This window comes from Phlebotomus papatasi, chromosome 2, assembly GCF_024763615.1.
Source record: "Phlebotomus papatasi isolate M1 chromosome 2, Ppap_2.1, whole genome shotgun sequence".
Classification (NCBI taxonomy): domain Eukaryota; kingdom Metazoa; phylum Arthropoda; class Insecta; order Diptera; family Psychodidae; genus Phlebotomus; species Phlebotomus papatasi.
In genome coordinates this window covers 20,521,522-20,547,903 of record NC_077223.1, presented here as the reverse complement: position 1 = coordinate 20,547,903, position 26,382 = coordinate 20,521,522, and the positions used below count along the sequence as shown (strand labels likewise).

General features: G+C 33.3%; 2 protein-coding genes across 2 annotated transcripts; one reads left to right on the top strand and one right to left on the bottom strand.

The window, feature by feature from the left end:
- The first annotated feature begins 816 nt into the window (after positions 1–816).
- LOC129803031 (glycylpeptide N-tetradecanoyltransferase) lies at positions 817–10,830 on the top strand. Its single transcript, XM_055849345.1, has 2 exons — positions 817–1,930; positions 9,917–10,830. Exons 1-2 carry the CDS (start codon positions 1,070–1,072, stop codon positions 10,481–10,483), a joined length of 1,428 nt encoding a protein of 475 aa, XP_055705320.1. The 5' UTR covers positions 817–1,069; the 3' UTR covers positions 10,484–10,830.
- Positions 10,831–19,988: 9,158 nt separating this feature from the next.
- On the bottom strand, positions 19,989–26,081 carry LOC129803048 (probable E3 ubiquitin-protein ligase makorin-1). The gene is made up of 5 exons (XM_055849370.1): positions 25,926–26,081; positions 24,839–25,845; positions 20,792–20,930; positions 20,577–20,714; positions 19,989–20,461 (listed from the first exon to the last, which is right to left on the bottom strand). The coding sequence occupies exons 2-5, from the start codon at positions 25,570–25,572 to the stop codon at positions 20,360–20,362; spliced, it is 1,113 nt and encodes a 370-aa protein (XP_055705345.1). The 5' UTR covers positions 25,573–25,845; positions 25,926–26,081; the 3' UTR covers positions 19,989–20,359.
- Between the last annotated feature and the right edge of the window lie 301 nt (positions 26,082–26,382).

Below are 26,382 nucleotides of genomic sequence, written 5' to 3'. Positions count from 1 at the left end.
AGCATAAATATTTTTCACATTAAAAAATTAAAGCATTAATTTTCGCATTAATGCTATAAATCAATTTATATCAAATTTTGAGGGCCAAGTCTACCTTTTTATCAACAAATAGATCAAAATTTGAATATAAAATGATTCAAACACACAAATTACACATTTGGACTCTCACCAGCGACAATTAATGTGAATCATATTAAAATTTTAATGTGCAAGTGTGACACAGTCAAGTTTCGTGAACCTTTTTCCGAGTCCGAGCAATTGACAAGGTTTTTCACATTTCTCAGTCTCATTATGAGTGAACATTCCTATGACTGTCCAAAAACAGGTTTTTAAGGCGCGTCGAATCTAGTTCACAAATGCTTCTTTGACAATGGACTGTGAACAGTTTTCCCAAAGTCCTGTCCAACCCTAATAACAAACTTACAGAAGTATCTTCATCATGGAATGTAGATCAGTTTCTGCAAAACATATTGGAGCTTTAAATAATTTTTTCCAAGCTTTTTCAGTTTTTTTAAATGCTTAACCTTATTAAAATTATTGTCTTGACGAATTTGATTAGAAAAAGGAAAAATATAATCTTAAAATGAAATGTCTGAGGTTAGCATTTCATTTTGAGCTAGAAAAATTTTGCAAAGGATATCGCCAAGCAAAAAAAAAATCCAATAATGATAAATAAATTAAAACTTAAAATGAAATTTTTAGGAATTTTTCCTTTCAAAATTATTTGATCTTTTAGATTGTATTCAACACAACACAAAATTAATAATTTTATTTTAAACAGATTTAAAGAAAATTTCATTGAAATTTTCAGCTTTCTTGGCCTTAACATGAAAATTTCATGGGTGTACTAAAAACCGGAAAGGGTGCAGCTGTCAGCTGTCAGTCGGGAAAATTCATGTGTCATTGGCGAAAATTTTTCCAGCCGGCACAATTTGCCTGAAAAAGTGAGGAAAAAGCCCAACAATCTTTCTAAAAATCTCACAGAATTGTGCTGTGATAGTGTCTTGAGGATATTGTGCAGTGAAATTGGGAATAAATTGTGTAGAAGTGAGTGAAAAAGAAGGGAACAATGGAGGAGACAAATGGAAAGGTTCCTGGGAAATCACAGGCGCGCCAGAAGAGACGAAAGGAGAGGAGTAAGGCTGCTGGTGAGGCTGATGGCAAGACCAGTGAAGAAGTGAATGCCAAAGATGAGGGTGTTGTGCAGGAAGATGGTGCAGAACCAGTGAGTAGTCCTATGAATGAAGATGTCTTGAGCAATATGAGGGGCCTCGTGGAACAGCTAAAAGTCGGCTCAAAATTCCTCATGAGGAACCCCAAAACGCCCGATGAGGCCAAACAGCGCTCTTTTAAGTTCTGGTCCACGCAACCGGTGCCGAAGTTGGACGAAACCATCAGCACCAATGAGCCAATTGATGAAGCCAGGGACGTGGAGGCCATTCGACAGGAGCCCTACTCCCTCCCGGACGGCTTCAAGTGGGACACGTTGGAAATCGATCAGGCTGGCGTACTTCAGGAGCTCTATACCCTCCTGAATGAGAATTATGTTGAGGATGAAGATGCCATGTTTCGCTTCGACTACCAGCCGGAATTCCTCAAGTGGGCGCTCCAGCCGCCTGGATGGCGTATGGATTGGCATGTGGGAGTGCGAGTAGTGAAGTCAGGGCGTCTGGTGGGGTTCATCTCTGCCATCCCAGGACAAGTACGCATCTACGACAAGACGGAATCTGTCGTGGAGATCAACTTCTTGTGTGTACACAAGAAGCTGCGTGCTAAGCGAGTGGCTCCAGTTCTGATCCGTGAAATCACTCGCAGAGTCAATCTCACGGGCATCTTTCAGGCTGTGTACACAGCTGGAGTGGTGCTGCCCAAGCCCGTCTCCACCTGTCGCTACTGGCACCGTTCCCTCAATCCCAAGAAACTCATCGAGGTGAGCTAATATCCACTGTTTCCTCATTACATTTTCATGTTTTTGTGTGGAGGGCATGTCGCGCAATCCATTCTAAAGTCTTCGATTTGCTGTACATGCAGAGTTTTTTCGTATTGGAATAATTAACTAGTTTATTAGTAATTAGAGTAAATTAAGCTAATTCAAAACCTGCTCCAAATGGAAATTTTTCGCTACTCCAAATGGAAACGTCATTGTTTTCATGATAAATACAGTACTAAATTATTATATTTATATATTTTCTATACCACAGTTTCATTATTTAGTAAATTTTGGTCCGAATAGAGCGAAAATCCATTCATATTCACAAATTTTAATTTGTTAATTTCTCAGAAAAATTAAAAATGTGCCTTTTCACCATCGACCTTTCGATCGATCGACGATGTTTTCCAATGAAAAGCACAATGAGGTGACTGTTGTTTATTCGTTTTGTTTAACATTTATGTCATATTCCTGGTTAATTTTAGTTAAATTAAGTGCTAATCTTTATTGTTAACGGTACGTGAAGTTTTTAAATGAAATTATTACTTTATTTCGTAAACAAAAAGGGTTTATATAAAGTGTCTGCAAATGCTTCAATAGAAAACCCTGGAAATATGATTTTTTGGAGAGATTTTCTTATTGTTTTAGATGGGAAAGAGAAAAGACCAGGAATAAGAACAAATCCTGTACTCAGGAGCAACTCAACAAGGTTTTGGAAGCCTTTCTTCGTGGTTTCACTTACAACTTATACTTTGTCTCCAATTAGAAAATTTCCTTGTCTCCATTTGAATTAATTTGTTTCCAATAGAAGCATTTTCCGCTCGCGTATTTTTCTTGTATTTATGAAGTTTTCAAATTTTTATCAAAAGAATTTTCACTAAACAGTAACATTCTAGAAGAGTCAAGGAGCAAATTTATGTAATTTTCTTCAGAAAAAATATAAACTTAATGTGTAGAATCTTCTATCAAAGTTAAAACGTCTGGAAATGGTTTTGAACTAGGACATTTACCCTATCCAGGATATCCCCTCTTGTGTGTTTGTTAGTTGTCTCCTGCCTCATGTGGAGCAGGGGATTAGGGGATTTGATGTCGCCAAGTCTGCTTGCCATTGACGTGGGCCGTTTTTGTCCCGAAAACTAGACTTCCATGAATGAATCCTTGGAATTTAATGTCCCAAAGATATTTTAATAAAAATTTATTCCAGGATTCATTCCAGAAGTCCTTTAATATTTCGAATGTGAATTTTCAAAAATAAGTGAAAAATATTGAGATTTGGCTCACCTTATGAACATTTTCACACAAGGTAATTTTACTGTTTTGAAATGTTTTTGTTGGATCTATGAGCCCAATACCATTTAGTGAGGTTTACAAATCGATAAAACATATTAAAAAAAAATTGTCCAAAATATAATTTTTAAAGTGAGACATGATGATCACCAAATTTTTATATTTATTTCGGTAGGGCTGATGGGTAAGGGAAGAGCACCAGCAATCGACAATGTTTGTCGGATCGTCAGGTTATTACCATATTGTTGCACCAATTCAAATTACTTTTTAAAAATTACAGTGGGAGCTCGATAGAGTCAACCCCCGATAGGGTCAATCTGGTCAATCTCCATTAGAATCAATAGCTATTTTTTTTACTACGGACTCCAATAGAGTCAACTTTTTTTTGTATTATTGAACTAATAATATTATATGATTTAATATGATCTTTTCGAAATAAAACCAGTCTTATTGTGTAACAACGTAACACTTTGAACACAAGAAAAAATATTTATGTAAGGACATGGTAATTTTGTAATAAAATTCATAGGTTTATTAACCGTGTAATTATTTTCCAACAAACTAGTTTTCTTTACGTGATTTTAAGCTTTTTGACCCATTGAAAGTTCTCTTGTGTCTTCTCTCTTGTCTTAAGATTTTTTTTTGATAAGGTCTATGATCACAATGTAAGGAATTTTGAGCCATCATTTGTAAGTGAATAATATTATGACAGAAACAAATTATGAACTCAAATTACAAAAAAAACGTACAGGATGTTAGATTTTTTTGAGTATAACATAGTGAAGAAACTTTTCTAAATTTATTCGAACTTTTTGAAGACCTTACTTTTTTAAAAAATGTACATGATAAACAATCATAAAAAATTGTGCTTCTAAAGAAAACGTGTAAATTTATTTTAACTTACATTTTTAATTTAAAATATCAGTATCTCAAAAGAAAATCTGGATCAAAAATAAAAATAAGCAATAGAAAATTAAAATTTTTAAGCAAATTCATTAAAAAGAAATCGCCTGCAGTTATGCAAATTTTCTTGATGCATAATGCCATTTCGCGCGTTTTTTTGATCCCGAAAATTTGCATAACCATTCCTTAATCTCCAACTTTTGCCTAAACACACGACTTTTTTTGGCAAGAGGGTATAGAATATATCGACGGTTCCATTCCATACTATGCTATCTGAGAATGACAACTTTTCAGGAGAGCCATTTAAAGTTGGCTATTCCCTATATGCTGCCCGTGTAATTTTTTTTCGAAAGTCTCAAATATCTCGTTACCCGAACACCGGATGATCACCAAATTTCCACCAGTTGTAGATCTCGGTCCCAGGAACAACATATCTCTCGGAGTAATATAAAGCTAAGACGACTTAGCATAGTATGGAATGGAGCCGTCGATATGGATTAATTTAATAAAATATTCTACTATCGTGTTGAATTTATCAATGATCTAGTACAAACATAAAATATTACCCCTTTATATCAAAATTTCACATTTTAATTGATTTTTTCGGACTCCGATAGTCAACGAATCCAATAGAGTCAACAGGTCTAGAAATAATTAGTTGACTCTATCGAGGTTCCACTGTATTAGCTACTTACAAGAACTCTTATTTAACTTATTTAACTCTTACAAGAATACAGTGCATTGGCTCAGATTTCATTTATAAAACCAATTTTCCATTAGACACCGAATTAAATTCGTGACGATCCGAGGTACAGAGAACATAGTTGGGATTGCATCTATTTTTTTTTAATTAATTTATTGAAAAAATTAAAATGAAAATGCGCAGATATAGTTAAATGGATCATTAATATACCGATTAGCATACACAAAAATACCACATAGTATTTTGAGACTTATATTTTCAATTAAATACCCAGCATGTTTCTTAACATTCCGATCCGTGGTGCTCTTCCCTTAATTATACCAAAAAAATTTGCTTTACGAAATCAGATGAAGCAAATGACGAATTTCTGAGAACAGTCGCACTGTAAGAAAACTTTTTGAAATATTTATTATTGATAAGATAATTAAAAAATATACTAAGAAAATAAATAGAGGAGGGTGGGGAGAAAATAAAAATCATAATAATGATCTTTGGGTTGGCTTATGGGAGTCCCCCGAAGACCGTATGTTCATATTTCTTACCGTGTGATCTCTAGATGGGTAACAAGTTTACTGACAGAAAAAAAGAATATTTTAAAAAAGATTGGTCATTTACGGGTACTTAACTGAATCATTATCGATTGCGACCAACGCAATCTGGTTGGAAATTCCAAGACCTTTCCAAAAAATCCAATTTTAACAAAATCGGTTGGAAAATAGACCTTCAAAATAGTAAAAACTTTTTCCTTCAAAAATTCAAGATGGAGATTTTTTATAGGTCATAGCTATATTTGGATGAAATGTTCGCCTGGACCACCTCCAAAATATACATCCAAAAAATAAGCACTTTAGAACATATTGAGAAATCAAAAGGTTAATAACATATTGTACTTTGTTTTGGGATGCGCGACCTGGGAAATTTCTCAATATACTCGTTTAAACCAAATTTCCTCAATTTAATAGACTTCCAATTTCCAATGCAGCAATTTCCTGCTCGAAGCTTCTATTTCCTCTGAATGTTTTTCAATTATAATTATTTTACTTTCTTTCGCTTTAGCAATTTATTTTATTTATTGGCTGTTATTCCTACTAAAAGAATAATTCGATAATAAGAATTCTGCCAATAAATATAATTTACGTGCAGTTGGAATTATTTTAGATTTAGACACTTTAATACTTCTCGACAAAACCGCTGGAATGGGTAGGGTGAAGCAATTTATTGCATTAATTTGGAATAGTACTTCCAGAATATTCAGCAAAAGCAAAGCGTCCCAGCTTTGCGGAGTGCTCGAACTCACGAGAAAAAGCTATCTGTCCAGAATATTAGAATATATTTGGAATATTTTAGCATAAGTAACAAGCATACCAACAAATAAAAAGTAAATCCGAGAAAGGTAAATTACGTTTATATTACCGATTCACTATTGATTAAGTCCGATGCAGTTGGGTTGAAAATTTCGATATCTTTCAAAAAAAATCAAATTTTAAGCAAATCTATTGAAAAATAGGTCCTTCAAAGTGGTTAAATTAAATTTTGATCTTCGAAAATTCGATATCGAAATGTTTTTCGAACCCAAGGACGAAAAATTAGCTTTGACTACCTCCAAAACATATTCGAAAATGGAACAATTTTGAGAGACGTTTTCGAAATAAACCAAAATACGTGGTTTTGGAGGAGAAGGAAGAAGTGTCGGGAGAAAGAAAAATAATTAGTGCACTAGATAATGTTGAGTTATGTGGGGTCATCGAAGACCGAAAGTCGCTATCTTCTACCGTTTGGTCTCCAGCCGTTGAAGTTGAAAAACTTTGATTATATAAACTCCACTTTCTTTGAGTTCGAGCAGTAATATGATAAAAAGAAGTAAAGATTACTACATCCTGTGAGTCATAATATTTGGGTTTAAGGTCAATAAAACAAAGTATAATTAAATCTTGAATTTAATTAATTTGTGGCGATGGCGAGCAATATTACTTCATTTCAAAGGAATGACGGGCAATTTCGGGGAGAAATTGAGCAATTTCCAAGAAGAAAAGAAAACAGGATTTTTTTTTAACTTGTAAATACTAAATTGGATTTAAACAAATACATTAAACATTTTACTGTTCGAACTCAAAGAGAGAGCAGTTATATAATTGTCTTTTTTCAACTTGTTACCTTCCTGGAGCTAAACGGTAAGAGATATCGACTTCTGGTCTTCGATGACCCCCAATAAAAAACAACATCTCTAGCGTTTCTTTTTCAACCGCCCCTCCCCCAAACTCCATCCCCCCCAAAACTACGTTATTTTTTTGGTTTTCCTCAAAATTGGGCCAAGGTTTTTCAATGATTTTCGGATACGTTTTAGAGGTTCTTTAGGCGAAAATTTCGTCCAAACTTCCCCATGACCGCAAAATTTGCCATTTTGAATGATTGAAGGTCAAAGATCAACTACTTTGGAGGGCTAATTTTTCAACCGATTTGGTTAAATTTGGATTTTTTGATCAGGTATTGAAATTTCGAACCCGGCTGCATCGGTCTTCATCGGTTAAGTAACGATTTCTTGATTTTCAAATGATTTATTAATCAATTTGATCTTTAGTAGATCAGTAAGTACCAAAAGATCATGCGAAAAACTAATTCACGAAGAGCTTTATCTCGTGAGTTCAAGCATTCCGCAAAGCTGAGACGCTTTGCCACCTCTTTAATATTATAAATTAAACAAAAAAATAAGACAAGGATTTTATTATTAAATTTATCTCAAAAAGTTTGTTATGAATATTTCCAACATTTATTGTAGATTTTCTTAAAAAAGTTCAGTACAAGAATGTCATTTTTACATAGTAGGCGCTGCATACAGCTCAGACAGGGAAGACCGGGGAACATTTTTTAGCCTTTTTTAACCTTTTCGCCATATAACTACTTTTCACTTACCCCTCCCTTTGGAAAGTTAAATATCAAGGGTTTACTTTTGATATTCAGGAGCCCATTATGCGGTCCTAGGCGGTCTTACTTCCGAAACGAAAACTTTGTAATTATGTCATTATAATTCAATAAATTGTCTCGATAGGATTTTCGAGAATAATTTCTAATGACAGGTTTTCAAGTTCAAGAGTTAAAAAGGCTCTGGAGAATATATTTCTCAATCGATTTGGGAGAGTTTGGGTTCGTTGGAAAGGTCTTGGAATCCCTGACAAATTTAAGCCGTTTTCAAAAGGTTCTGAACCGGTAATTAAACGGACATGAAGCGATTATGAACCGCTTAAGAATTAATAACACGTCGCAACTAAATGAAACTTTTTTTCTGGGGATGGAAAATAATAAGTAGTTTCTTGTTTCTTGGTATGTCCTGAACATTTCTCCCAAAGCAACTTGAGGTCCATCACCTCAAGTTTCCGAGATATTTTAAGAAAAAGATCTTTAAGAAATTTTTCGAAATATTTGAAAAAAAGTTGTTTATAATCAATAACGGTACATCCTAGGATGTTGGTATCAAAGGATAACTCAAGGATGTGTAGAGAAGGATTCAAGGACAATTTTCCTGGAACATCGCATATTCCTATCCCTTCATTTTTTAGATTTGTTTCATAAACTCTTAAATATCCTCCAAATCCATGAAAAGGATGCATGGGACGACTTGAATCCTCTACAAAAATAGTCTCCTGAATATCATAGGGTCGTAAAATATACCGTTATCCAGAAATTACGTATTTGAATGACTTATGAACCACAGAATTTAATCTCAAAAATTCATTATTTTATTTCATATCTTAACGACATGCACTATAAGTTAATAAGACTTCGATATGGCATAGATCGGGCTCAAATTTTAATATGTTTTAGCTGGGCCTTAGATCTTTCGATCAATACCACACTTAAGGAGGTCCCCCGACCCCCCTGACCCGAGCTATAAGGGTCCAAATTTTTTTTTTAAATGGCAATAACTCCGGCTCTATTTGTAAGAATTTAAAAGTGAGAGCATTTTAAAAAGCTCTCGTGAAATGCCACTTCCCCTTCTAACATCGCAAGTTCATAAACCCACCGCTAGGGGCGCTATTTTTAAAAAGATTTTTCAATTTTCTAAGTTAAATCTCAAAAATTCCTTTGTGCATCGGGCTGAAATTTTAGTATGTTGTAGCCGCCGATTATACCTATCAAACAAAAAATACTTAAGTCGATTTTTAACCCCTGACCCGAGCTATAAGGGGTCAAAGTTCTAATATTGACCGGCCTCTCTCCTATCCGGCCTCTATCTCTATTAACATATCGACCAAAATTTTGGCTTTTTGGATTCGTCTCGATGAGCACTTTCAGATGAAAGTTCAAAAAGTCACCACAGGTGGCGCTGCGATAGTCAAAATTCAAACTCATTTTTCTCAAAAACTTCTTTGTGCAAGTTCAGGAAATATACCAAGGAACAAGAAACTACTCATTATTTTCCATCCCATTTGTGGCTGTTGCACAGTGTAATTATTTTTATCAAAAATTCAGTTTTATTGTTTTTTCTAATTTCAAGTCATTTTTTTTTGTTGCTTGCGGCCGTCGCCGTCTTAACGTGGATTCCAACCTCCGGGATAAAACGGTGGAAAATCTCTTCATTGGTTGTTTGTATTATGTTACAATATCAATTGTTACAATTTAATTAGAAAGCAGATATTATTCAAAAACTAAATTATGAACAGAAGACGATATTGTTCCCCCAAAGTGTCCTTGTATAAAATTAAGTTAGCGTAATCCCTTCACTGAGAGAAATCCGAAAAAGTTAACCCTGCAGTATTGATCCAAAATTGGTGTAAATATTACCCTTTTTAGGTGTATTGGGGGTTAAAGTTACCCTTTTTCATGTTAATTTTACCCTTAAAAAGGTGTAAAATTAACATTAAAAAATGTTGATATATTTGTACACCTAAAAAGTGTTAAAGTTATGTGTAAAAAAAGTTAATCGCGCCCCCGTTTTTCTCTCAGTACTTAGGTATAAGTGTCCTAAAACTCTGAATCCATTTATCTTTTGCTTTGGGCCTGAATATGAGATTGAAAGTGCAGACGAGAAATCGATATTATCATGGTTTTCGCACCTACAGCTCCCGGTTTTTTTTCTCTTCATTGCTGCTTTTCAGGTGAATTTCTCCCATTTGACGCGCAATATGACGATGCAGCGAACAGTGAAACTGTACAAATTGCCAGAGACAACGAAAACGCCCGGATTTCGCAAGTTGACGCTGGCGGATATTCCGGCGGCACACAAATTGCTCGAGACGTACCTGACTAAATTCCACTTGACGCCTGTGTTCACGGAGGAAGAGTTTGGGCACTGGATAACTCCGCGAGATGGTATCGTGGATAGTTTTGTGGTGGTCAATGGACAGGGAGAGATTACGGATCTCGTGAGTTACTACACTCTTCCTTCGACCGTGATGCATCATGCTGTTCATAAGTGCGTGAAGGCAGCGTATTCCTTCTACAATGTGGCCACTGTGACACCCTGGACACAGTTGATTCAGGATGCTCTGATTTCGGCCAAGAGCCTCAATTTTGACGTGTTCAATGCGCTGGATCTCATGGAGAACCGCAAGTTCCTGCAGGAACTGAAATTTGGGATTGGTGATGGCAATTTGCAGTACTATTTGTACAATTGGCGCTGTCCAAGTATGAGTCCGGAAGATGTAGGACTCATTCTGCTTTAGGAAAAAGAAAAAACATCACGCCATTTCTCCCATTCAGACAATTGTGCTGCCTTTATTGTCACACGGTAAGATGTCTTACATTTAACACAGCACCAAAATATTTTTTTTTCGGATAAATCCCATTTTGTGAGTCCTTTTCGATGGAAATAAATCCACTTTTTTTTGGGGCTTTCTTCTGACGCAAGAAAGGAAATAATATAATTTAGTTGAGAATATTGAAAGGATATTTGTAGCATTTCTTTTTTGGAGGAAATAAAAATTTACTAGGCAAACACGTGAAACAATTCTGATAAGCTCTATTTCTGTGTAAAAATAGGTTGACTTACAATAAAATTAATAAAAAATTAGATTAAATGAGTTTTTCTTTATTGGAAGTTGGAGTTCAAATGAGATTTTCGAGAGAGGATGGAGAATGTGTCTTGGGTAAGCGAAAATCTACTTGAGTCTTGGCTAAGATTTCCCTGAAAGGTGAAAAGATTTTATATCGAACCCGACAAAAACGCATTTTTATTCGGTTTTGTCTTATTAGCACAGAAAAATTTTGAAGATGAAAACTAATGATAATTTCATCATAATAAGCCGAGACACAACACAATTTCTATCAGAGATTCGTAGAATAGGGTAAGGGCCCATAATTTTGGACAGTCTGCTTATAAGCATTGATGTTCCAAGTTTGAAGTGCGATATTTTCAATACTAATTGGTTTTTTTTGTTACTCTCTTTTCAGAAGGGTTGTTTAGAAACTTGGCAAGCTGTTTATCGTCTTATTTTTATTAAAATTAGTTTTAATACGTTTAAAAATGAATTGATATGTAGAGGTGAATTTGACTCGAATTTTGGACACCTTGGTTGTATATTTGGACAGCTAATTCGCCTCAATAGGATGCCCATTGTTCTCCATTTCAAGAACCAATCTTACCAAGTCCTTTTCCTGTTCATGTAAGGGAACCGTAGAATGTCACAAAAAGCCCAGAAATTTGCTATATCATTCATTAAAGTGAGTTGACTTCGGTACTCCAAATACGCGCGGATTCGCGCATTCCCTGTCCTTTCCAGGACCCTTTCAAGGCTTTTCTCACTACATCTCGTTCATAGAGATGATGCTCCTTTGATTCTCCAGGCATTTATACAACTTAGTCGTCATAAAAGCTATAACTTCACGAAATTTCGTGAGAAACACACCTGTCCAAAATAAGGACTATCACCTCACTGGTGAATCTCTTAAAAAATAGCCCATTTTTCACACGAAAAACGTAATTCACAATTATTCACGTAATTCATTATTTCAGGTCAAATGTACAAATCACCGTTAATGTGAATAAACCCAATATTCAATGAATATTTAATAATATCACTGAAAAACAGCCAGGAAAATTTGTTAGTACAGTAGACTCTCTCAAATTTGGGCATTTGGGGGGTATATAGATGACATTTCTCACCTTTCTCACTCCTCAAATTTGAATATATTTTCAAAAACGTAACGGAATTCATGTTAAATGCACTTTCCCAAATTTAAGAAAGATAATTTTAGAGAGTATATCAATGTAATTTATTGTGAAATAAATGTAATTTGTTTAGGAATTTAATATAATACGATAATATTGAGGAAACATCAGAGAAAAATAGTTCTAATTCAGACTCCACACAAAACTAGGCTAGCTCCTACGAGCTAGCCAGAAAAAAAGATTTTTTCTTCTTTTTCTTCTCTCAATGCGTTCTGCGAGTTTTGCATATAAAAAAAAACTTCACATAACCTCAAATTTTACATTTTGAAGTCAACTGTCGTTCAAATTTGAGGAACTCGACTGTACTTCACTCACTTCACCACAGCTAAATAAGACTTTAGTAAACACGAAGTTCTGTCATATTTCTCGTAAGCAATTACTCACAGTGAAGTTTCAACAGAGCAAATTTAACTCAAATCATCGAAAATTTTAACATTTTTAATGTTAAAATCTTCCAAAAAGAACAAATATTTAGATATAATTCATTATTCATCGAATATTGAAATAAAATTCCATAATTTTAATCAATTCATTTTTAGTGTCCAATTTTACCCTCAAAGTGTTCAAATTTAGAAACTGTCCAAAATTATGAGCCTTTCCCCTATTTTGATTTTGAGTTTGAGAATTTATCTTTAAGAAATTGAAGTATAACAGTGCGGGGATAAATTGTAATCAATGTTTCACAGTTCACTATAAAAAAAAAATTAATATCAGGATCTAATTTAGGGTAAGTGTGCCAAATTCCGGCCAGCTTGCAATTTCGGCCACATTTTTTTGTTCTTCGAATATCCATGAATTTTTAGGTTTTGCGTACTCTAGAGTAGAGAATATACAATGCAAAAGATAACAAGAAAATGTCGCTTCAACGAGCACGATGATCTGAAAAAGACATTGAAAGAATTCCGGGAGGGCACGGAACTATGAGAATGAAGGTGGCCGAAATAGGCCACCAATGCAATGTCTATATTTTTATTCCCTTTAAAAATGACTAAAAATGAATTTAGTGAAAATAAAGACGATAAATTGTCTACAAGGTTCCAAGAAACACTCCTCATTAAAAAGTAACAAAAAAATTCAATTTCTATTAAAAACATTACATTTCAAACTTGAGACTTTGGCCTTACCCTACTACATTTCGCCTCAAGATTTTTTTTTTGGAGAGCTCTATTGTAAAGCTACAAAATATGCCTGATAAGAATTTTTTGGCAACAGGACTAATATATTTTTTACAGCCTTTTAAAGAAAGGATGCATTGATACAATTTTGTTCCTTGTTCTGAAACGCAATTTTTGGTCTAAAATTTTATTTTACGGATTATTTACAGTAATAGGAGTGCAATGTTACATCAGGCTGTTATAAACGAATTTTCAATTATCACTTTCAGAATTTTTCCCTTACATCCTAAATTATGTTATTTAAAGATGTGCAGATGGTATCAGATACAAAAATACAAAAAATCGTTGCATTTCAAAAAGTTTATCGTCCGAATTACTCTCTAATTCGGGTGACATTTCGGTCCCAAATGCCCGAATTTGAGAGAGTCTACTGTATGTCCATATTGAAGCAAATTCTCTATTCTTGTGTAGGAAAAACTCTTCAATATGAACATAAATTTATCTAGTGTGTAGAAGGAATTAAAGATTCTGTCGTTAGTTTTTCAAAATGTCCGTTAGTTCTAAAGAGGTTAGACTCAACATAACCTCAATAGTCTTAATGGCTGTAAAAGGTAAGTTTCAGCCAAAATTAAGACTGCTTTTTTATTAAGTAAAAAAAATCCGCGTGTTCAAGATTTCTCAATTGTAATTTTATTTTATAAAACAATTATTCTTTGAATTTTAAAAATATAATTAAGATTTTGTACAATTTTTGGAAATTGAAAAACTCGTTTTTTTTTATCTAAATAAAAAGAGATCAATTATTTTCACGGGAACGCGCGCGAATGTAGGGTAACGAGGTGAGTATCGGTCTGGAGGGTCTGGAGCATCATGATGAAGGTCATGGAATAGGGATCAAGGAAAGGATCATCCTAAAACGACAAGAAGGACAAATTAAAAGACACAAGTTGTTTTTTGACATTCCTGTATATTACTTTTTTTCATCATTTTTTTCTGCATTTTTTTTATCACATTAATTTCTATAATCATACAGCAAGTTGTTTTTTTTATCATCTCATGTGTTTTAATGGATTCTTTATATGATTACAACATTGTTTATTACTTTTTTTTCCATTTATTTTGTCTTTGCGGAATATTATTTGTGATCTAGAACTTTGGTAAGCCAAGAGACAAGGAGATGAAAATTTTCAATGGAAATTTTCTCCGGTGGAATTACTTTTTTTTATCATTAAAATGGTTATTGGACGCGATGTAATAGTTCCTCTTTTATCTTTTAATTCTCTTGTAGCAACAATATTAATCTCTATTGGATATTACTCATGTTTCTGGTTTTTTTTTAAGGTTTACAACATTTATAGGTGATTTTTTTATACTTTGATTTCAATTTCCATTTTTTTTCTTTGACTTTACTTCTATGGTAATATTTTTTTTCATTCCATTTTTGAGGTGTTTTGTTAAGCAAATGTTTTATTAATTCTTTTATACTACGAATATTTGTATTTAAAAAAAATCCGCCTCCAAAAAGAAACCACTGGCCAAGAGCGATGTTGTATTTTTTTTGTTTAATAAATGTAATAATTGAACAAACTTAAGAATTTAATATTCCTCTTCTATTTACATAATTAATAATTAATGTTATTTTTTAGGGTTTGTTATTAAATTCTTAATTAACGTGGGGAAGAGATTATTTATATATATTTTTTATAAAAAAAAATGAGGAAGAAATTTATTAACAAAAATAACAGAAGCCGGACCAAATTCTAAGTATTTGCTATTTCTTTTAATTAATTATTTATTTAAACAAAATATAATTCAAGGCAAATTAATTGTTCATCGGAGGTATAAAGAGAGTGAACTTTGTGCGCAAAAATAACATTTTTGGAAAGAAAAGAGAAAAGCGTTCTTTAAGACATTTCCCCTTAATTCTGAGAACGACAAATGACATTGCTTGAAGTCACAAGCTTATCTTGAAGTTTTAACTTCTTTAAGATAAAAAAATTCTTATTTGAAATTTTTATATTACCTAGGATAGTGGCATATCTTAGTTAAATATTCCACTTAAAGCATCATTAAAAAAATAATATTTTTTCTTATAATGTTGTGATTTTTAAGAATTACAATGCGAAATTCTGTAATATTGAAAAAATAGGTCCCGAAAGCCAAAAATTGCGAAATTGCCTAAAAGAATGGGTCAATATTTCGAAAAGTCAAAATTCCGAAAAGACAAAATTTTGAAAAGCCAAAATTCCGAATTCTTAAAAGTGTTACAGCTACTTCCACGATTGCAGCCGAGTTTGCTGGAAGCAGAGAAATTTCCTGTGTTTTGGGACACTATTCGATACATTCTCCGTATAATTTTGTTCCTCTCAGAATTTTTGCTTTTCGGGATTTCGACCTATTCGGGATTTTGATAGGCACCGGAAAAAATATATTTAAGGTATCATTAAATGGGATATGGCATTAAGTAATGCTACTACGCTGAAGCCGTCTTGAAACTAAAGGTTTAGTCCAGTTTGTAAAATTTTGCAAAAAAACTTTATTGATTAAAGTTTAGAGAAGTTAAGCCATATGGCTAAGCCTCAGGTCTGAAGCCTGTATAAATCAATGTGAATTTTGTTACAATTTAACCTTTTAAGGACGATTGGGTCACCAGTGACCCAAAAATGAAATTTTTCTTACGGTCGTCTAAAGGTATGTTTCGTTCTATAACAGAAAAAGTGATTTTTTTCTGACACCCGATTTTTGACCTTCTCGTCCTTAAAAGGTTAAACAATTTTGGCACTTTCAAACTTAAGATTCTTATTGCAGAGTTTGGAGAATCATCAATCAGAGCAAGTGACACTCATATCATCCACGAGCAGGAATTTTCCCGTCTCCGCTCCGGAGAAAACTAGATGATTTGAGTACCACTCGCTCTGATAGACGTTTCCTTGTACTTAAATACAATTAATATTAAACAAAAAGTTCCCACATTTTCATAATATAATTTGATTAAAAAAGTCCTGAATTCTGAGATAAAGAAAGCTTAAAGATTTAAGTTAAATCTTGTCAAAATTAAAGATTACAAGTTCTGGTACAGGATTCAGACTTAAAGCTTAGTCATATATGGCTTAACTTCTCTAATTTCTATCAGGTAAGATTTTTTGGAAAATGTATTAAAATTGGGACTAAATATTATGGGCAAACAAACCATTTCATTTTGAAAGAAAAAATCAATAAAATTGTTTTTTATATTTAGAATTCTGAGACTTTCAGGAACTGGGCTAAACCTCCAGTCTGAAATCCGTATAAGATAAATATTAGTGACATTTCATTTATTAAAAAGCACCACCAATGTCCCATAATTTAAAATATGAATATAGATCCTCGTGACCTTTTAAGTAAATTCAACTTAAAGAAGTTTAAAATGCTCAGAGAATTTTCAAAAATTTCAAAATAAATATCTTTATTTGAGAACAAGAAACAGCTTTTAAATATCAATTCAAAGTTTAAAAGCTGAAATATTTACATACCTCAGAATTAAGGGAAGAGATTTAAAACTTAAAGATGTAACTTAGAGCAGAGGGGCATTTTTAAAAGTCGAATGTAGAATCCCATATAAGCGCAATATTCAGAAAATAAACCACAAATTATGTGTGATTTGTAATGCAAACAATAAATATTATCCGAAAATTCCCTGACACTGACAACCTAATTTCACATGATGGCATTATTTTTCACCGCGAGGAGTAAGCACTGAGAGAAGTCCGAAAAAGTTAAAATAACATTCCGGAAATGTTAATTTTACCCTGCAGTATTGATCCGAAATCGGTGTAAATATTACCTTTTTAGGTGTAGTAGGGGTTAAAGTTACCCTTTTTCATGTTAATTTTACCCTTAAAAAGGTGTAAAATTAACATTAAAAAATGTTGATATATTTTTACACCTAAAAAGTGTTAAAGTTATGAAGAAAAAAGGTTAATCGCACCCTCTTTTTTTCTCAGTGAGTAAATGAGTTTAAAAAGTAATGGAAAGAAAAATAAATCATTGTTTTAGGTTTTAGAAAAACACAATAAATATAAAACTGCTAGAATGTTCGAGCAAATCTATAATTATGGTATATTTAGTTAATGTACAAACCGAAGGAAAAGTAATGATATTTCGTAAAATTAGGGTGCTATTCTTGCAGTTTGATATTGGAAAGACAAAACGTTAAATTACTAAATCGTCGTAATTGCACAATATCAAAATATAAATTAGTTTTTTTTAATCTGTTCTCGCATTCAGTAAGAGTTCACAAATAAAGCTGTATAAACAATTGATTACATAATAATAAATTCAAACTGTATATAAAAAAACTGCTAGAATTTATCGATTAAGATAACAAGTAGTGAAAGGATTTTCCTGATTCTTAAAGCAAACTGACTGTTTATTGAACAATTGTAAATTGATTATGTAAAAGCAGTAGCAAATTTTTTACCTTTTCGAGCAATCAATATGTGCTCGAAGAAATCTGGTCTAAAATTCAAAAATATTGAATAAGGGCCATTTTTTATCCCTTTTAAACATTAAAAGGATTTTCAAGAAAATCCTTTCAATCCTTAAGTATTATTAATCATTAAAAGGATTTTCAAGAAAATCCTTTTAATCCTTAAGTATTAACCAAGAAAATTCTAGCAGTTTTGACATTTGTGTTTTTCTTCAAAAGTTGATATATCTGGATATATCAACTTTTGAAGAAAAACACCAATGTCAAAACTGCTAGAATTTTGTTGGTTAATACAACAAGAATTAAAAGAATTTTCTTGATTCCCGAAGCAAATTGACTCTTTATGAGACAATTGTAAAATGAATACATGAAAGCAATAATGTTTCGAATGTATATTTTCATCTTTTCGAAGAAATCTGGCGTTAAAATCCAAAAATATTTTTTAAAAAATTGTCATTTTTAGCAGTTACACATCGTTTGCCAAAATCAAATAAATCAACTTTTGAAGAAGAACACAAATGTCAAAACTGCTAGAATTTTGTTGGTTAAGACAACAAGAATTAAAAGGATTTTCTTGATTCTCGAAACAAATTTACTCTTTGTAAATTGATTACGTAAAAACAATAGAAATTTTTCTACATTTTCGAGCAGTCAATATACTATACGTTCAAATAAATCTGGTGTTAAAATCAAAAATTTAAAAAAAGGCCATTTGTAGCAGTTACACATTGCTCTCCAAAATCAAATAAATCAACTTTTGAAGAAAAACAAATGCCAAACTGCTAGAATTTTGTTGGTTAAGACAAAAAGAAGTAAAAGGATTGTCCTCATCCTGAAAGTAATTTGACTGTTTAATAGACAATTGTACACCTTTTCGAGCAGACAATAAACGTTCAAATAAATTGGATGTTAAAATCCAAAAACATTGAAAAATAAGGGGTAGCTTTCAGTACTTAATCTTTCATGACCATGTCACATATATAAGATTAATACACATGAACTGCGAGAATGGCAAAAAAGATAGCAATTGTTTTATCTTGCCTCTCTCTCGCGTTTCGCTCGAAAACTGACCGAATCACAGTTGGTACCCATGGAAAATTGCTCGAATTGCCTGTAATACGATTCAGAAAGCAATTAATACGAACAGTAATATCTTACTCATCGTATTACTCCACTAGAATGTTCTCTTTCTAACACCCGTGATTTTCTATTTGAATACTTGAATCTTTTTTGAAACTTTGAAGTACTTGAATCTTAAAATCAAATATGTCAACTTTTGGAGAAAAATAAATTTTCAAAACTGCTAGAATTTTTTAGTTTTGATTAAAAGAACATTTTAAGGTCATAAAAGTAGTGATTTTTCCATAGTCTGTAAAAAAATTATATTTTGTCGAAATCTAGTTTTCTAGCAGTCTAGTAGCTTTTAGTATCGAACGTCAAAGGGAACCTGCGCAATTTCATGCAAAATAGGATTCTACATTCGTAAGGGGCGCTGGCATCTTTCCTTCTTACGACGATCGTGTTCGTGAAATTCGAAGATAGGGTTTTTTTGTTTATAAATAAATGATTTAGAGGTGAGAAATAATATCACATTTTCAGCACTTTATTTTGCTTAATTCGTATTTGAACATTTTTTTTGCGGATCCGGCTTCCCCTTAAGATTAACCACAAAGGAAAGTTTTTTTTTCATTTGAGAGAAACAGAAGATATTCCTTTTACGCATTAAATTCATCTATATTGCTTTGCAAACACAACACTAAATAATCTTAATAAGTTTTTATTTTTTTTATTTTTCAAAAATTTTCTCTGGAAAAAGTTGGACAATTGAATTTTTTAGAGAATTTTATTTTATTTTTTTTTTAATAAATTTGGGATGCTTTTTTTTAGATAATTTAATATATTTATTTGTCATCGTGCCGAAAAAATAAGAAATGTCTGTGATTTATTTTTTTCTTGTACTAAATTTGTTATATATTTTCAATATTAATTAATATAATAGTGAAGGAAAAGGTAATTGATAAAAAAAAGAACAGCATTCAACGATAAGTTTAGCAAAATCACCCTTTTTTTTCTAAGTAGATTTTTCTTTTTCATATTTTGTCTTTCAAAAAATTATATCAGTTTTTTTTAAATCTTTTTCTGTTGTTAAATATCTCATGCCAAACATAATCCTCTCGCCGTACATTCCGTTGAAATTTGTCAGTTATTCTCTAATTTCTAGATAATTTTTCTTTCAATGCATTTTTATCTTTCTTTTTTTGTTTGTTGAATCTCACGAGTTAAATGTTGTTTACTCACTTTTCTAAATTCATTCTTGTGTGAAACATTTAAAAATTACAAATTTTATCTTTTATAGACACTTTGTAGTTATTTTTTCTTTTAATGAGTTTGCCACTGAAAGGTTTTTCTTAGTTTCATTTTTTTTAATCTTTGTTACTTTTAATTAATTTCTCTTGCAAATTCAGCAACTCTCTAATGATCCCTCAATTTTTATCTCAGTGAATTTTTTTTCCATCAATTTCAACTGAAATTTCTTTGTGGTTGTTTTATCTTTAGAACTGACTCCTAATTTTTTTCTTCACTGAAGATCTTTTGCTTTTTTTTTCTACAATAATGCTGATACTTAGTAAATGTTCTCGTATTTTTCATGTTTTTTTTTCTTCTGAGAACTATTTCGAGGAAAGTTGATGAATTTGATATTTTTTTGTAAATCTTCTCTTGTTCTGTTTGTTTTTTTTTTTAGCAACAATCACTCAATGATTTCGACGAATTCCTGGTTCCAATCTTTTTACTCAATATTGTAGAAATAATCAGACCATTCGGAATCATCGCTATCAGACAAATTTGAATCTATTTCGTATGCATCGATAAAGTCCCAAAATATCAATTGCTGTATCACACGAAGGAAAAAAAAGAACCGAAGAAAAAAAATATTCAATAATCTCTCAAACAACAAAATTAGCATTTATCAAAAAAATATAAGAAAGAAATTTTGCAAGACTTACCTGCAGAATTTCCACTTCGTTGGAATGGGCACCAGATTGAACGTAGCGACGACGCGGAGCACCCAAATCCACCAACTTTCCATCGCGATCGGCGTGTTTGTAGAAGCATTTGTTGCCAAATGGACAAGAACCACTTCCCTGCAACAACAATTTATCGAGAATTCCATTGAAAAATAGAATAGAAAAAAAAATCAAAGTAAATAAAATAAATTTACCTTTTTGTAGTATTTACAGTCTTTCGCATTGAGAGCCGCTTTGTATTCTTCAATGAGCTTTGCCTTCTCCTCCTGCGTATCCACCCAATAAGTGCTCGGGCAGACGAAATCTGAGGCCACTCGACATTCAGGACAAGCCCTGAAAGTCCATACGAAAGCAAAATATATAAATTCGAGAGAATTCATAAAGATCACTGTGAGAGAAATCCGAAAAAGTGAAAATAACATTCAGAAAATGTTTATTTTACATTGCAGTATTCATCCGAAATATGTGTAAATGTTACCCTTTTTAGGTGTATTGGGAGTTAAAGTTACCCTTTTCATGTTAATTTTACCCTTAAAAAGGTGTAAAATTAACATTAAAAATGTTGATATATTTTTACACCAAACAAGTGTTAAAATTATGAGGAAAAAAAGTCAATCGCACCCTCTTTTTTTCTCAGTGTATCTTGGAAAATAATTTAATTTGATCAGAGAATCTTAAACTTTGTGAAGATAGCAATGTAGGATTTAATTTACGAGTTCGAACACTTCACAAAGTGTAAATACTTAGACACTATTTTATTTATAAAATTGATAATGACGTCATTAAGATAAGTAATAAAACCAAATTAAATTATGTAAACAGTTTCAATTTCAAACATTTCACTTAAATAATATAAAATGCTGTTGCGGCTGTTGCAATTTATAAAAACAATTCACAATTTTTATGTTAATTTACTTAATAGAGCAAGCAGCAAAAATATGAATAAGAAAATGAGTTTTTTTAATTATTCCAGGAATGAGAGTTTCGCAGATGTTATTTGTGCAGATTCGAAGATTGAGCAATTTATTTACCTAATTCATTAATTTGCATTTTATTTATATTTCGATTCTTCACTCTCTCTAAGAGATTATACTTTGAGAAAATTTTGGAATTTTGAATTTCGGATCTGATTGATGACGCCCTTCAGGCTAAGCAGTAAGAGTTATCGACTCTTAGTCTTTGGTGACCCCTCTAAAAATTTATTATACTTCCTCTAGATATTTTCTCTTTCGCTCATTCAATCAATTAAAATTGTCCCACTAAAATTTAAAAAAAAGTGTTAAATTTAAATTTAAAAGACCGACAAGCGAACATTTGCATAAGGCTGGTCTCACAGAAAAGCTAGGTGTACAAGTACCATACAAAATGTCGGAAAAAACTTTTTGGAGCGAATTTATGTCTGCGATTCTTTGCTGAAACGTAACAAAATCGACCTATTTTCGAAACGGGTGGTGACTGGTGATGAAAAATGGGCCACATACGAGAACAATAGTCGGAAAAAATCGTTATCAAAGTGTGATGAACCGGCCCAAACGATCGCCAACGCGGTTCTTGCACGCCTCTGCCCTAGACACTTACGGATTAAGCCGAGAGACGGATTAGTTACTAGGAAACTCATGGGAATTTTTACAAATCATTATTTTGATTGTAATTAAGCTAAGCCGCATTTCGGCTTAAGTTGTACGTGTATCTAGGGCATAACCTTATACGGGCTTCAAACCTAATGCGGTAGAGGTTTAGCCCAGTTCTCAAAGGTCTCAAAATCCTAAATAGCGAGCAATTTAATTGCTTTTTGGGAATTTATAGGTATCTTACCTTTAATAATCCAATCCTTAAGTAAAATTTTTCCTAATAAAATCGTGATTAATAAGATAGAGCAGTTAAGCCATATGGCTAAGTCTTATTATGCCCTAGACACACTCGCGACTAAAGTCCAGAGACGACTAAGCTCGTTCATAGCCAAGTCTATTCCTAACCGTGGTGTCAGATATAAGATTAATATTAAGAAAAGCCGGAGAGATATATATATATATAGTATTTAAAATTTCAAATGGAATATCACGTGAGTTAGAAAGACTACACTCTAGTGGAGTAATACGATCAGTAAGATATTACTGTTCGTATTAATTGTTTTCTGAATCGTATTACAGGCAATTCGAGCAATTAGGCCTGGAGCCCTTATATGGTTCAGCCATATTGCTTAACTGTTCTAATTTCTTATCTCTTAAACTGGGCTAAACCTCTAGACTGAAGACTGCTTTAGAGACAAGGCACTTTGTGCACCCAAGTCTTTGGGAATTCATAATAACGGCCCGGTCTTCAGCCACAGAACGGATTCATCTTACACTACCAAATTTTACAGGCTAAATATTCCTGAGGATTAGCCTGAATCTATTTGGGTCGCATAATAACGTTTTTTTTTTAAGGTCAAGTTATAAAGCCTCTATGGAGCGTATTTCCCTTTAGAATGAATTCGGGTTTGGGCTTTGGATTCTCTGTCAAGTCTGATCCGGTTCCAATCGGGTTTGAACCGGTAATAAACGGGAATCTCAATTATACAGTGGGTGTCAATAGTTTGTTGCCTAATGCATGTTTGAGAAATCAAGTGAAAAAAATTATAGAAAAAATTACTTTTACAAATTTTGCTTTTTGCAGATGAGTTCCCTGATATCCGTAGATATCACTTTTAAACACATGTATTTATCATATACAACTTTAGAAATGTCCAAACGCACCATTGGCCTCTCAAATGACATAAAATCAAAATATGGTCGGTTTATTTTAAGTTAGTTGCATGTTTTTGACCCTTTCGAGTAACTTTTCAAATGAGGCAACAAACTTTTGATTTTTCAAAATTGACCAACTTTTAGAAAACAATTATTTTTGATATGAAATAAAATGCAATAATTTTTTCGAAATATATAAATAAGATCTACGGATAACAGGCTACTAATTTGCAAAAAAAAAATTTAAAAAGTAATTTTTTCTATCATTTCTTGCACCTGGGTATGAATTCTGATATGGTGAGTTTTTCACGTGAGAAATTCACGGCTCTTTAGATCACCTTTAGTATGCATTTTGTCAGGCTTTCGTAAAAACTTTCATGTAAATTCTTAGATGCTGTAAGTGCTTCATGTGAGATTTTTTGTGAAAACTTCACCAAAGGCTTACAGGAAACGATCTAAAAACCGTGAGTTTCTCACGTGAAAAACTCACGCATCTCAGAATTCATACCCTGGTTTCCTGAATATGAGGCAACAAACTTTTGACACCCACTGTACTACTTCTAAGCTATTTTAGACGAGTTTTCAGTGATTTATAAATCGGTTCAAATCGGTTGTGGACAGGCAAATTTAAAAAGGATTTGTTCAGTGTGAAAAAACTATGAAATCGTTAAACTCGTTTAAGCTGAGAAATTTCCGATACCTTTTTTACAGAAGTCGTACAAAATTGCCCTGATTCGGGGTGATTTCATTTTTATGCTGTGATAAACCATTTCGGCGACGATTTGAATCACTTTCAACTGTGACAATTAAATGAATTTCAACGTTTTTTTTCAAGGTCAGGTTGTAAAAGCCTTTTAAAATGCGAGTATGTCAACCGATTTGGCCAAGATTGGATTCTTTAGAAAGGTCTTGTAATTCTAAACCGGTCTGAACCGGTAACGAATCGGTAATTGATCTTTTATTGAAAAGTCAATTTATTTTCATTCCAATAGTTCCAACTAATTTAGAATTGATGAATAATTTTAAATTGTTAATAAATAAAGAACAAGATCTAATAATTATTTTTTAAATGGATGTTCATAAAGTGCTTGAACTTGTAGGTTCGTGCACTCTGTGAATTTTCTTTGGAATTTTTTTTTTCAACAGTTTTGTAAGATCGTTTGCAATTATTTTGCTTAAACAAGCAAATTTTATTGTTTCTTGATAATTTTCAGTGTTATTTAGCTCTACGAAGAATTCACCAGAAAGACAAAATGCCAACTGGGAGGTTCCCCATTCCACGTTCCCCAAATCTGAATAATTTATTGATGATTGAAGAATAGGAAATGCAAAAATCCTCTTTTTTTTTCGGACATAGAAAAGAGATCGCGTGAAATTTTTATTAGATTCAAGGCAAATAAAATGTGAGAGATCGGAAACCTCTTTTTTTTCATCGTGGAAATGAGCAATAGAAGAGATAAGAGAGATAATTATTTAGATGGAATAGTGATAAGATGGTCACAGGGGAGGACTTACCGGATGATTTTGTTGTCAAACTGCTTAGCCTGTCGCCACTTTCTGATGCACTCCAGGCAGAAGATGTGATTGCAATTGGGCAGGATGCCAAATCGCTGATCACGTCCGGACTTTTCCATGATCACTTCAAAGCAAATGCCACAGAGTTTGTCCTTTGAGCGGGCAATGGCAAATGATAGCTCCATGTCCTTCTCGTGCTGCCTAATGCACTGAATATTGTGACTCTTGCGTTGTTCCTCGTCGGTTGGATGGAGGCAAAATTGTCCACAGAGATCACAGAGATCTCCATGGGCATAAACGCAGGCATCTCCGTAGGCACAGGTGCCAAATTCCTCGTTGATCTTCACATATGGACACAATTCCAACACAGGTGCTTCAGCAGCTGCAAATTCCTCCCCATCTGCAACTGGAGCAGCTGCTGGATCACGGCAGACAGCAGCATAGGACAATTTCTGGTCATCTGTATCGGAAATGCGCTGTTTGGGCACAAAAACCGGAGCTAGCACCCAACTCTGTGGATCACCAGGATTGATAGCCGTCTGTGCGGATGTTCCGGCTACAGGTGGAGTCTTTTCTGGAGCCTCCACAGCTTCCGGAGGTGTATCAATGTGGGCAAAACGACAGCATTCCCCAAATCGACACATTCCCTTCGCATAGTACGCACAAACCACGGATTTACTAGAAGTACCTGGCCCCGAGGCCCCAGCCAATCTCACCCGACCACTTGAAGACATTCCCGGACCACGGGATGCTCTACCCAGAAAACACAGAACACTCTCAACCTTCACCCAATAGAGACACACAGTGGACGCCCTTTTGTGCTATTAAGACGCGTTTTCACTAGTTTTCAGTCGTACAGGATCAGCTGGTTGAACTTGTCCAGCATGCTGCACATCAAATAGACCAATACCACAGTTCACAGAGACAATTTGGGGCGCGCAAAAGGGCAAATGGAAGGCTTTTCTTTCTTCGCGTGCTACTCACTCCAGACGCTCAGAGAAAATCACCTAAATGGACAATTTTTCATCAGTTTCCTCCCATTTTTCCACTCAATCCATGTGGATTGACTCTCCAGGATGCTACTTACCGTGCCAGATGGGCCTTTTATTCCCGAAATGCAGGTTTTTCAAGCGAAATTTCACAATCTTTTTTCTCAAGGGGATTTTAGAGCAAGCTGAAGCTAGTCACAATTCACAATTACCCAAATGACAGCACACGCAATTTTTGAAAATTGTTCGTTAATACACTGAAAAAAAAAGAAAAATGTATTAGAAAAATAAGGTGTCGGTCATCAGTCTCATTTTTCTGAAAATGTTGCATACGGAAAAAATGGAAAACAATTTTTCACTCCATAAAAATAAAAGCTACCATTTGAACGATTTAAACAACATTTTCATTCAAAAAGAAAGTAATGGAAAAGAACTTAAAGAACTAATAAAATAAAATTGAAAAATAAAATAGAAACTATAATAAGAAACATCTTCCTAAAGTAGCGCAGGATCGACAGGCGTAGGTTGCTAACCTAGATGTCCTCCCGCGACCCT

Coding starts and splice junctions, on each gene's coding strand:
- LOC129803031 (XM_055849345.1), top strand. CDS start 1,070: ATGGAGGAGACAAATGGAAAGGTTCCTGGGAAATCACAGGCGCGCCAG. Junction 1,931..9,916: donor ATCCCAAGAAACTCATCGAG/GTGAGCTAATAT, acceptor GCTGCTTTTCAG/GTGAATTTCTCCCATTTGAC.
- LOC129803048 (XM_055849370.1), bottom strand. CDS start 25,572: ATGTCTTCAAGTGGTCGGGTGAGATTGGCTGGGGCCTCGGGGCCAGGT. Junction 20,715..20,791: donor ACTGTAAATACTACAAAAAG/GTAAATTTATTT, acceptor TTGTTGTTGCAG/GGAAGTGGTTCTTGTCCATT. Junction 20,462..20,576: donor ACGAAGTGGAAATTCTGCAG/GTAAGTCTTGCA, acceptor CGTGTGATACAG/CAATTGATATTTTGGGACTT.